Below are 13,025 nucleotides of genomic sequence, written 5' to 3' on the forward strand. Positions count from 1 at the left end.
GGAGTTGAAGTATAACGACGCAGATTATCTTTATTTAAATGTCTTTGAACGTACTATTCGATGACCCGGAAGTACATTTGATACCGTAGCAGGTTGGGATCCTGATACAAAATTCTGGCGTAACGGCGATTAGGTGTTAGATAGATGTTTTTGCTGGAAACAGCTCAAAAATTAATTAAAATTTATTTGAAAGGACACCCTATTGACTAAAAAACTTTCAATTTTCCAAGTACAGCAAGTATTCATTCAAAACGAAAAATAATATTAATATTTAAATTTAAATTTATTTATTATATTTAATAGCTCCACGTAGCAATGGCCAAACGACATATCCAGCAGAAAGAAAAAATGAAAATGATTGAATTAATATGCTTATTTCAACTACTGTATAGTTCGTTTAATGCATCGCTGCCTTGTTAGACATACAACGTGAACCTTCGTGGGGTTTTCATGGTGAGTCTTTGTAGTTGTACAATGGTAAAATACAAATTTGCTATTTAAAAACTTCTAAAAATGTAAAACAAAGGAAGTAGTGCGTAACTGTAGGAATTTGATTAATACGATTGGCTTAACTAGAGAAAATAAGGATTTGGAAAATTATTAGCAACACGTACACCATATTTGAAATAGGTTATATATAGAACACCGCATGTTCTACAGACGGTTGGAACAACTCGATTAGTTTCATGTTATATTGGTGTCAGTTTTTAAGTCAATGTTTTGTACACATGTTTTTCAATAGTTTTATATGCTTTTGTATTTAAGCCAGCTATTTAGATTAAGTTTGGTGGTCAAAAGTTTGTGATGTTAATTAATTTATAATCATATCATGAGAGACAGTTACAATATTGTAATTGTGCTTGTACGGCGAATCTCATTATAAGTTATGTATCATAATGATTGATCAATAATTTTATAGCTTGGTCCAAATACAACTGCATATGATGTATCGAGATTGCACTCTGGGGAGGGGAAACGCTGTTATAGTTTACCATCTTTACGCATATCATCAATGTGTACATATATATTATTTTATGAGTTTTGTTGGCTATATGTTATTTTATGAAAGTTTTGACAAAAAAATATATTATATGGTTCACCAATACTCACGCATTTTTCATGGTTTGTTTTACTTAAATTATATGTCACATATATATATATATATATATATATATTATGTCGAATATATAGATATTTCTTTAACAAAAAAGGAAAAAAAGTTCAGAGGCATTTGATTTCTCGAATTCTAACTTTAAACTATCCCGTAATTATTCATCACTTTATTATAATAATAATAATATTACTAAACTTCACGCATCTACCATATATAATAAATATGAAAACCAAACATTATAATTAATCACTATACTGTTTTCTGGAGATTAATACAATTAGATAATTTACATCAAAGTATGACTCATATTATTTTAATAATTTGTAGAAAATCACTAATGAAAACATAATATATCCTATAAGCTAGCAAAGTTGCATTTCATAAATTATTATCCATTTCATAAATATTTTACTACTTTTCCTTTATTTTATATTATTGGACGCAAGTCATCATAGTTATATTTTTGTATAAGCTATAGGTTAAAGTTTCTTTTTAAGCTTTTTTAGTCTTTGTAAATGTCTATTTTTTTTACTTGATCAATAAATTTCACATTTCATCCAAAGAAAAACTAAGGAAAATAGGGAAAGAAAGGTAAAGATATGGAGATGGCCGCATAAAGTCACCATATTATTTTCCACCTCCATTAAATCAGCTCATAACTTTGCATTATTTCTCATTATTGTTGTTACGAATCAACCACCACTCATTAGCTCTCTCTCAGACAATTATCAGGATTTGGGATTTGGGTTTTGGTTATTTGTTCTCTCATTTTTTCCGGACTATATTTTGTAATTAAACCAGGAGTTGGGAGAGAGTGAGATGGTCAAAAGACGGCATATCAACGTGCGAAACTACGCCGCGTCAACCTATACATAAGCACGTCTACTTTTGCATACCTACAACGCTGATCATCTGTTGTGATAAACGATAACTATTCCAAATTTATTTATTGATTTGTTATAATTAGTGTGTGAGTCTCTCCTTTCTCTTCAGCAGACAAAAATAATCAAGTAAAGAAATAGATGGAAAGCCCATCAAAGGTAGGGCCTATTAAGGAAAAAATATCGTCAAATGGGTCCCATGCATTATCCTCATGTGGGTCAGTACAGTAGTAACAAAAAAGACAGACGCATTTTGTCAGTGAAAAGGGCAAAAAAGAACAGAACAAGAAAGGCTTTTGGTGTGTGGTAAATAACTCCTGAAGCTCAACTCCAATGACTTTTACACCCTGGTCCCACAGATTGTCAGTAATAATCCAAGGTCATTTTCGTATTTGCGTTGAGAAAGAGCAACTTCTTTACTAGATTTACTGCTAGATCCTAACATGTACGGTTAGATTTACCGAAGAAGAAGAATAAATAAAAGCAAATCAACATTTATTTACCAGGTTGATTTTTGACCGTTGAGATGAGATCAATGGCTGGGATTGGATTCAGACCATTCGGGGTCCATCTCGTACAGTATTGCAAACATTTACGAACGTCTGTGTTAGTCACACTTTAGATAGGTACACTACTCTCTACCAATCAACCTCGTCTCCATGAGCGCTGCGCTGTACACCTAAACGATGCCGGTTTGTTATCGCGTGTTGATAACTGGGGAAGGGAGAGCGTGGGGGTTCCGCCACACGAACGCTTAACCAGTAAGAGGAGGACAGTTTCGCCTATTTATGAAGTTAGAGTCATTGCCTAATTGCCTTCTTGGCGTTTTGCTTAATTATGATGACATTATAGAATACAATGTTATATTATGAGATATATACATAATAAATACATCGCTACACACTTTTCATTTCAGTTCGTGTAAAAGGTTACTTGTACCAATATAATATTTAGATCACGGCGTTTTTTTCGTTCATTGTACTTACACAAACCTTCCAAAAAGAGTTACAAAAATGTCATTCTCCTTAATTTTCTTCTTTATTTAGGTGGCGAAGTGAGATTGGTTCAAACTCGAAAACACTGACCAGTTTTCATGCACCAATAGTATTAAAGTGATAATAATATACTAATATAATAGAAAAGGCCTTGACAAAAGTTTGGTCTATCCGTCTATGTTAAGTGCCACAGAAACCGAAAGAGATCTAACGTAAAAGTAAGAGAGGTTAGCCAACTAGTGAGAAAAGGATTAGCAAAGACTGATGATAGTATTAATGAGAAAAGAATTAGCGAAGGCATAATTATAACAAAATTAATAATTGATATTAAAGAAAAGAGATGGAATCTGCCACTAATTGACACTCATGTCCCAATCGTCGATCACACGTACGCTCGTTTTTTTTCTTTCTTTCTCTTTTGTATAAAGCTAGAGAGACAATCTCTCCTCCAACTTTTCTTTGTTTCAGGCACAAGTGCGAGTGAACAATAGTCGGGTGCTAATTTTAAAGGTTTGTGTGGTTGGTACTACTAACATAATTTACCTTAACGTTATACATTTTTCTCCCTATCACATTCAAAACATTAACACATTATACTACGATTATCATGACAAAAAGATTTCGATCCTTATATTACGTTCCAGTTTTACTGGTTTACTTAACCACTATTCCATAAATGAGGATATCAGAATAGACACATCTATTTTTTTTGGTAAGACAAGCTAAAGGTGAGTGAGATAGAATATTGAGAAATAGTTGTTGATCAAAAAAAAAAAAAAAAGAGAAATAGTTGACAAAGTCTAAAGATAAGATTATAGCTTGTGGAGGAGCTGTTCCCATCCCCTAATCTCGCGTTGATTAAACTTCTCTCATGTACTGACACATATAACATCATTTCTTTATCTATCTATTTTAAAAATTGCTTTAAAGATTAAGGATTTGGTAATGTCATTATTTTATTAATTTCATTGTATCCTCTTGCATTAATTATTATTTTCATAGTTTAAAAGTAGTATTATTTGTTTGTATCTGTTATCGAAACTGAAATTAATATTTTGAAGTAATAATCAGAAGAAGAGGTAACATGCCATGTGAGTCCACAGCTGTGACCACTCTTGCCTTATATACCTTCTTCCATCTTCCTTCTTCCGTCTTTTGACTCTCTTCTCTCTTCTAAATCTCTCTCCAAAGCTTTCATTTCCTCTCTAATGGTGAAACCAAAACCCTAGATTCACTCTCCATCCATCTTATCTCTAGAATGAACACTTTTCTAAGCGTCTTTCTTTCTGTAACCACTCTCATCTCCTTCTTTTCTCTTTCCCTTCAAGCTTCTTCAGCTTCTCAGTCCTTGTACAGAGAAATTCACCAGCTTATCAGCTTCAAAAACGTTCTTCCCGACAAGAACCTGCTCCCAGATTGGTCTCCCAACAAGAACCCGTGTACATACGACGGCGTGACTTGCAGAGACGACAAGGTTACTTCGATTGATCTCAGCTCCAAGCCTCTCAACGTCGGATTCAGCGCCGTGGCTTCGTCTCTCTTGTCCCTCACCGGATTAGAATCTCTGTCTCTCTCAGACTCCCACATCAACGGCTCCATCACTACCTTCAAGTGCTCTGCTTCTCTCACCACCTTGGATCTATCTCGGAACTCTATCTCCGGTCCTGTGACTACTTTGTCAAGCCTCGGTTCATGCACCGGTCTGAAATATCTCAACGTCTCCTCCAACACCCTCGATTTTCCCGCGAAAATCTCAGGTGGGATGAAGCTCAGCAGCTTAGAAGTTCTTGATCTCTCCGCGAACTCGCTCTCAGGTGATAACGTCGTCGGTTGGGCTCTCTCCGACGGCTGTGAAGCGTTGAAGCACTTTGCGATCAGCGGAAACAAAATCAGCGGAGACGTTGATGTCTCACGCTGCGTGAATCTCGAGTTTCTCGATGTTTCCTCGAACAATTTCTCCACCGGGATTCCATCTCTCGGAGACTGCTCGGCTCTGCGTCATCTCGACATCTCCGGGAACAAATTATCCGGCGATTTCTCCCGTGCCATCTCCTCCTGCACAGACCTCAGGTCGTTGAACGTCTCCGGCAATCTCTTCGCCGGAACCATCCCTTCACTGCCGCTCAAAAGCCTCCGGTATCTCTCCCTAGCAGCGAACAAATTCACCGGCGAGATTCCGGTGATTCTCTCCGGCGCGTGTGGTACACTCACCGGACTCGATCTCTCCGGAAACGACTTCTACGGTACGGTTCCTCCTTCCTTCGGCTCTTGCTCCCTCCTGGAGTCACTCGTGCTGTCGAGTAACAACTTCTCCGGCGAGTTACCGATGGATACGCTACTGAAGATGAGTGCTCTCAAGGTGCTCGATCTCTCTTTCAACGAGTTTTCCGGCGAGTTACCGGAATCTCTGACGAACCTTTCCGCTTCGCTGCTAACGCTAGATCTCAGCTCCAACAAATTCACCGGTACGATTCTTCCGAATCTCTGCCGGAGCACTAAGAACACGCTCCAGGAGCTTTACCTTCAGAACAACGGCTTCACCGGGAAGATTCCGCCGACGTTAAGCAACTGTTCGGAGCTCGTATCGCTACACCTGAGCTTCAATTACCTCTCCGGGGCGATCCCGTCGAGCCTAGGCTCTCTGTCTAAGCTCCGAGATCTGAAGCTATGGATGAATATGCTTGAAGGTGAGATCCCTCAAGAGCTAATGTACGTCAACTCCTTGGAGACTCTCATTCTCGACTTCAACGACTTAACCGGCGAAATCCCTTCCGGTTTAAGCAACTGCACCAACCTGAATTGGATATCACTCTCGAATAACCGGTTAACCGGTCAGATTCCTCGCTGGATCGGGCGGTTAGAGAATCTCGCCATCCTCAAGCTGAGCAACAACTCGTTCCAAGGAAACATTCCGGCTGAGCTCGGCGACTGCCGGAGCCTAATCTGGCTCGATCTCAACACCAATAAACTCAACGGGACGATTCCGGCGGAAATGTTCAAACAATCGGGGAAAATCGCTGCGAATTTCATAGCGGGGAAGAGGTACGCTTACATCAAAAACGATGGGATGAATAAAGAGTGTCACGGAGCTGGTAACTTGCTTGAGTTTCAAGGAATCAGACCGGAGCAGCTTAACCGGGTTTCCACGAGGAACCCGTGTAATTTCACTAGAGTCTATAACGGTCACACTTCGCCTACGTTTCATAACAACGGCTCTATGATGTTCCTCGACATGTCTTATAACATGTTGTCTGGATACATACCGAAAGAGATTGGTTCCATGCTCTATCTGTTTATTCTCAACTTGGGTCATAACTTTATCTCTGGTTCGATCCCTGACGAGGTTGGTGATCTTAGAGGGTTGAACATTCTTGATCTTTCGAGCAATAAGCTCGACGGGAGGATCCCTACGGCTATGTCAGAACTCTCTATGCTTTCTGAGATTGATTTGTCCAACAATTTGTTATCCGGACCGATTCCTGAGACGGGTCAGTTCGAGACGTTTCCACCGGCCAAGTTCTTGAACAACTCTGGTCTCTGCGGTTATCCGCTTCCAAAGTGTGGTCCTGCAAATGGAGACGGGGGTGCTCACCATTCAAGATCTCACGGCAGGAAACTGCCATCTCTTGCGGGTAGCGTGGCCATGGGGCTGTTGTTCTCGTTTGTATGTATATTTGGGCTCATCCTTCTTGGTAGAGAGATGAGGAAGAGACGGAGGGAGAGAGAGGCGGCGTTGGAGATGTATGCGGAAGGGAATGGGAACTCCGGCGATAGAACCGCTTACAACACGGACTGGAAGATGACTGGTGTAAAAGAAGCATTGAGTATCAACCTTGCAGCTTTCGAGAAGCCGTTGCGGAAACTCACCTTTGCGGATCTTCTCCAGGCCACGAATGGATTCCACAACGATAGTATGATTGGTTCAGGCGGGTTCGGAGATGTTTACAAGGCGGTTTTGAAAGATGGAAGCGCAGTGGCTATCAAGAAACTGATCCAGATTAGTGGCCAAGGCGATAGAGAGTTCATGGCGGAGATGGAGACGATAGGGAAGATCAAACACAGGAACCTTGTTCCCCTTCTCGGTTACTGCAAAGTCGGAGAAGAGCGGCTTCTCGTGTACGAGTTCATGAAGTATGGGAGCTTGGAAGATGTATTGCACGACCCAAAGAAAGCTGGCGTGAAACTTAACTGGTCCATGCGGCGAAAAATCGCCATTGGATCGGCTAGAGGACTCGCCTTTCTTCACCACAACTGCATTCCTCATATCATCCACAGAGATATGAAATCCAGCAACGTTCTGCTAGACGAGAACTTGGAAGCGAGGGTTTCAGATTTCGGCATGGCGCGGCTGATGAGCGCGATGGACACGCATTTGAGTGTCAGTACATTAGCCGGAACACCAGGCTATGTTCCTCCTGAATATTACCAAAGCTTCAGGTGTTCAACAAAAGGAGACGTTTACAGTTACGGCGTGGTGTTGCTAGAGCTGCTTACGGGTAAACGACCAACCGATTCACCGGATTTTGGAGATAATAACCTTGTTGGATGGGTAAAACAGCATGCGAAACTGCGGGTTAGTGATGTGTTCGATCAAGAGATTATTAAGGAAGATCCAACACTAGAGAATGAACTTATACAGCACCTAAAAGTTGCAATGGCTTGTTTGGATGATCGGGCTTGGAAGCGACCGACCATGATACAAGTCATGGCGAAGTTTAAGGAGATACAAGCGGAGTCGGGGATAGATTCACAGTCGACGATTGGATCAATAGAGGATGGAGGGTTCAGTACAATAGAGATGACTGATATGAGTATTAAAGAAGTTCCCGAAGGAAAATTCTGAAGAGTTTAGGAACATAACCAAACCAGATTCTTTTGAACTCCAAGGGTCCACTCCAGTTTTCCTTTGGTCTATTCTTTTTTGTATCTTTCTACTGTATTCTAAAATGTATGTATGTATTTATGTTATTTATACACATAAGACCGGATGTTTGGTTCGTTTGGACTTGGGGTGGACAAAAAAGAGTAGCAACTTTGTTAAGAATATGTAAATATACAGTTTTTTTGTAACTACAGTTTTTTTCTTAGATGTGGATTATGTTTTTTTAGTTCTATGAAAATTTGAGAATTCGGCCAAAAAAAACCTCAACTTTACACGAATTGCCAAAACAAACATGAACTTTGGGGCTGGCCAAAAAAACACCAAATTTTCATTGACTTAAAAATTAATTAACAATGTTTTCGCTGACTTGCCAATTTAGCACGCCGTCAACAAATTTAACAGAAATATTTGACGTCGTTTATTGTTGACGTTAAGTAAAACGACGTCGTATTCAAATGAGATGAAACGACGTCGTTTTACACGATTTGAAATTAAAAATATGTAAACCCCTGGATTCGAACCCAGGTTGGTTGGTCAAATGGGAAGGTATTTTACCACTGGGCTACTGGCATTTTCAATGTACTTACTAACATGTTTACTTTTATTTGGTACATATTAAATATAAAAAATTCTCTAAAAACTTAATAAGATCTTTAAAATTCCAAAAAATTAAAAAATAAAGAAGATTTTTATAAAATTAATTTAGAAATTAAAATTAAAAATAAGATTTTATTTTTCTTTCTAAAAAATTAAAACGAACTTTAAATTCCAAAAATTTGAAAAAATTAAAGAAAGTTTTTATAACATAAATTTTGAAATTAAAATTGAAAATAAAATTTTATTTTTCTTTAAAAAAAATAAAAAATTATTTTCCTTTAAAAAAAAATAAAAAAATCTTCCAAAAATTTCATAAAATTAATTTTGAATTAAAATTAAATATTTGTTTTTCTTTAAAAAATCAAAAAAATTCCAAAATTTTTATTTTTTTAAAAAAAATCCAAATTTTTGAAAATTATAATAAAATGCAAAAAATTAAATTTAGAATTATCAACTTTTTATGTGTGTATAATTAATTTCAACTTTTAGCAAATGTATTAAAAAATTGAAAATTTTGGAAGATTTTTTATTTTTTTGAAAAGAAAAAAAAAATTTTATTTTCTATTTTAATTTCAAAATTAATTTATAATATTTTTTCAATTTTTTGGAATTTTAAAGATCTTTTTAAGTTTTTAGAAAAATTTGAAAGAGTTTTTATTTTTTAAAAAGAAAAATAAAATCTTATTTTTAATTTTAATTTCTAAATTAATTTTATAAAAATCTTCTTTATTTTTTAATTTTTTGGAATTTTAAAGATCTTATTAAGTTTTTAGAGAATTTTTTATATTTAATATGTACCAAATAAAAATAAACATGTTAGTAAGTACATTGAAAGTGCCAGTAGCCCAGTGGTAAAATACCTTCCCATTTAACCAACCAATATGGGTTCGAATCCAGGGGTTTACATATTTTTAATTTCAAATCGTGTAAAACGACATCGTTTCATCTCATTTGACATATAAAGCGACATCGTTTCATCGTTCCAGCTGTATATGAAAACGACGTCGTTTCACTTAACGTCAACAATAAACGACGTCAAATATTTCTGTTAAATTTGTTGATGGCTTGCTAAATTGGCAAGTCAGCGAAAACATTGTTAATTAATTCTAAAGTCAATGAAAGGGTTTTTTTTTGCCGAATTCTCTTTTCCACTGAATTCTTGGAGTGATAATTTTAATACAATATGAAATGCATCGTGAAAAATCCACATTGGTTTTGTGTATTAAATTCCGACCGATCATCTTTACACGTGATCTATTATTTCACTATTGTCGGAATTAATTTGGGGAATTCACCGTGCACGGGAACGGGAATGTAAACAGTAGCTGAGGCTTTTTTTTTTCTTTTTCTTTTTCCTGGGTGTACTGTTTTTCATATAAAATGTTTATTATTATCTTCTTCTTTCCTGAATGTTATTATAGATGAATTGATCCGTTGTACCATATTTATTATTTCTATCTGCCTTATTCAGTGCAACTCTATTTATTTTAATTTTCTTCTGTCGAAATAAATATATTTTTCGTTTAAACTGTTATTTTTTTGCTGGAGAAATGGACCTTCGCTTCGCCTGAAATTAAAACAAAGTCTGGGTAAACAGAGCCTTCCTTGAGCACTGTAAAAAAAAAAAACCATCTTTAGGTATATACCTTTGTAATAAATAAAAAACAAAAAACCTCTCGCATCTCTCCTTCTTATAACCCGGAACCCTAGCTCCGGCCCGGTTAATCCGGCGCCGGAGGCGTCTCTCTTTCCTTTCTCTCTCTTTTTTACTTTGCTTTCTGTCTTCCTACTTAATCCTGGCCGATATGCTCGTGTGCTCTGGGTCGAAAAATCCTCTTAAAGTTTCTGATTGAGACTGACGGTGGTTAGATCCGGCGTGCTTGGAGTCGCGGCGAGGTCAACGAGACGGTGGGGAGGAAGAAAGTCGGCTTTTAGGGTTATCGGAGAAACCGGATCTAGTTTTCCCCTTTTCAGATCTCCGGCGACTCCGGTCCGGCGATGGCGCGTGGCTTCGGGAGACACCCTCTGCTGCTTGGATCTACATCCCTAGACGGCGGTGAGACAAGCAGAGGAAGATTCGACTGCGAGTGGACAGAGTATGGTTTCTCTGTTCTGGGAAACACACGAACAATGACTCCCGCGGATAAAAAATGGTCAAGAGGAAGCTATTCTAGCGGTGGTTCGTGGTGGTGGCTCTATACCCTAGCGCCTGAAAGCCTTATCTTTTGGGTTGAGTCCCACTTCTCTGAAAACCCGATGAGCTATATCGACCCGCGTTTTACATAGCCAAAATCCGAATTTCATTCGGATCTTGTGTCCGTTTTTTAGACTGAGAGTCTCAACGTTCGAAGACTAGGAGGATGAAGAGTTCTCGATTATGCACCTTTTGGTGAAGAGGCTATTGGGTCATGAGCTTTAATGTCGATCATTAGGATCCTTAACTAGTTCTTAATTAGTTTCGGTGAAGTCTGTAATCTTGTTGGGTTAGTAGACGTTGTTGTACCAAGAGGTCGAATTAGGAGGTTGAAGAGGTGGGTCATTCCGGGTCGTGGAGTGATCTCATACTCATTGTGGTCCAATGTACATTGAGAGTTTCGGTTAGGTAGCGTTGGGTCCAAGCAAGTGATCCAGGGTGTTACTAGATCGCTCAATGTATGTGTGGTATAAGTTTCTTTTGGTCAAGTTCTTGTATCCATATATTTTGTGAATGAAAGTTGAAGTTGAGTTAAAAAAAAAAAAAAAAAAAAAAACAAAGTCTGGGTTTCATGTCTCTCTGACAGTGCACCAACATCAGCACAACAAATCTTACACAAGGAACGTGCGTTTCATGTGCTCCTCTCTCTCTCTTTCCAGTTACGTGGACTGTCTTCACTCCCCTCGCTCTTCGAATTCTGTGTTCCTTTCCTTTTCAACTGTTTCCTTTTCTTTTCTCACTACTACCCAAACTAAAAACAAATCATGTGTTTACACTTTTAATGCAACTTAAAAGAAAGGTTTCTCCGGGTTATTTGTAGCTTACTTTACACGCATCATTAAGAATATAGTAAGTATATGATATTCACAACCTGCAGAAGTCTATTATTTTACATGTTTATAATTTAGTCATCAAATGTCACATTACATACAAACAAACAAAACGTCTCAAATACTATAGCCTAATAATAATAATCACAAGTTTAACATTAGCTCTTGTATCCAAAAGAATTGATCCTCTAAGTCTACATAAAACTGATAACTTAAGTATGTTATAAACAATAACAACATCTCTGTTTAAATAGTTAAATGAACTAAACTCGAATAGTAGTCTAATATTGTTTGTTAGTTTAAAGCATAAGAACTTCGATAGCTAACAACGTAAATAGAAATGGAATTTTTTAAAATAAGTGTCAAAAACTCATGGAAATGATATTTCGCCTTTGTTTCCAAGTTATCAAACCTTATAGAATTGCCAGATCACTAATTAAATAAGAGTATGAGTAGATGAGTAGCTATGAAGCGTGAACACGAGCGACGGTGGTGGGTATGGAGCCCGTGGGCCACCGTGCATGCAAGCTGTTCTTGTCGGATACTAACCTAACAACGTCTCCCTCCGCCGTGGGTCGCCGTCCCTTTCCTGTCTCCGCCGAATGGACCTCTTCCTCTCTCTCTCCCTCTGACTCTCTCCCCCCACGTGTGTTTCTTTCTCATCCATACAATTTTCTTAATTAATTTATTATCTTCCTAAATCCTAATAGATATTCTTAATACATTATTTTCATATGCCTGATTAATTTATAAATTATTTTCCCAACTTGTCATTGTCAGTGACACTACCGAGTTACGCGGAATTATTGGGTACGTACGTGGGTTTCCTACTTTCATCGTCCTTTGTCTGTAATCAAGAAATCAGGACACATAGTTAATTACAGGAATAGGCACCATGCAAACAGCCACTACTTACCAAAATTATGTCTGAGTGATAACCTTGAAAGTGATAGAATTACATGAAATGTAATAGTTACAGGAGAAAACAGATAAGTGATTTGCAAAACCGTGGAAGAATTTTGTTCCCTATCATATCAAGATGGTAATTAAAGTTACAGGATACTAGAACTTAATTTACGATTCCATCTAATTATGCAGTTGGCAAAATTGCATATTTACAAAATCATTCTATGTTTTACTATCGTTTTCTACTTTATTTTCCACTTATACTGCTACTGTAGAATAGTTTAGCCAGCTATTTGTATGGGTGATGTTCGAATTGAGGTTCATGATCTTAGCTGATGATATACTGATAGGTTTAGTCTCATTTGGTTCTACCTTTGTGATCTCTAGTAGCATTTATATCGTCTCGCGTCTTGGCGTGAGCGTCTGTAGTATGCAGTTCTCTTACGAGTTTCATTCCGGATGTTGGTGTTGTGTTTGTGTATCTCTCTTCTTGGCGGCAAGTAGAAGAGAAATTTATTGTTATCTTTATCATGATGAATATGGATATGACGAGTTTTGATTTCCTGCTTGTCCCTTGTTTGAATCATTCTTCTTTTCTAATATTCTTTCTTATATGGAGTGAATTA

General features: G+C 37.5%; 1 protein-coding gene across 1 annotated transcript; it reads left to right on the plus strand.

Moving 5' to 3' along the window:
- The first annotated feature begins 2,437 nt into the window (after positions 1-2,437).
- On the plus strand, positions 2,438-8,077 carry LOC103845289 (protein BRASSINOSTEROID INSENSITIVE 1). Its single transcript, XM_009122481.3, has one exon. The coding sequence runs from the start codon at positions 4,249-4,251 to the stop codon at positions 7,831-7,833; it is 3,585 nt and encodes a 1,194-aa protein (XP_009120729.1). The 5' UTR covers positions 2,438-4,248; the 3' UTR covers positions 7,834-8,077.
- The last annotated feature ends 4,948 nt before the right edge of the window (positions 8,078-13,025 follow it).

Source organism: Brassica rapa, chromosome A01, assembly GCF_000309985.2.
Source record: "Brassica rapa cultivar Chiifu-401-42 chromosome A01, CAAS_Brap_v3.01, whole genome shotgun sequence".
NCBI lineage: Eukaryota > Viridiplantae > Streptophyta > Magnoliopsida > Brassicales > Brassicaceae > Brassica > Brassica rapa.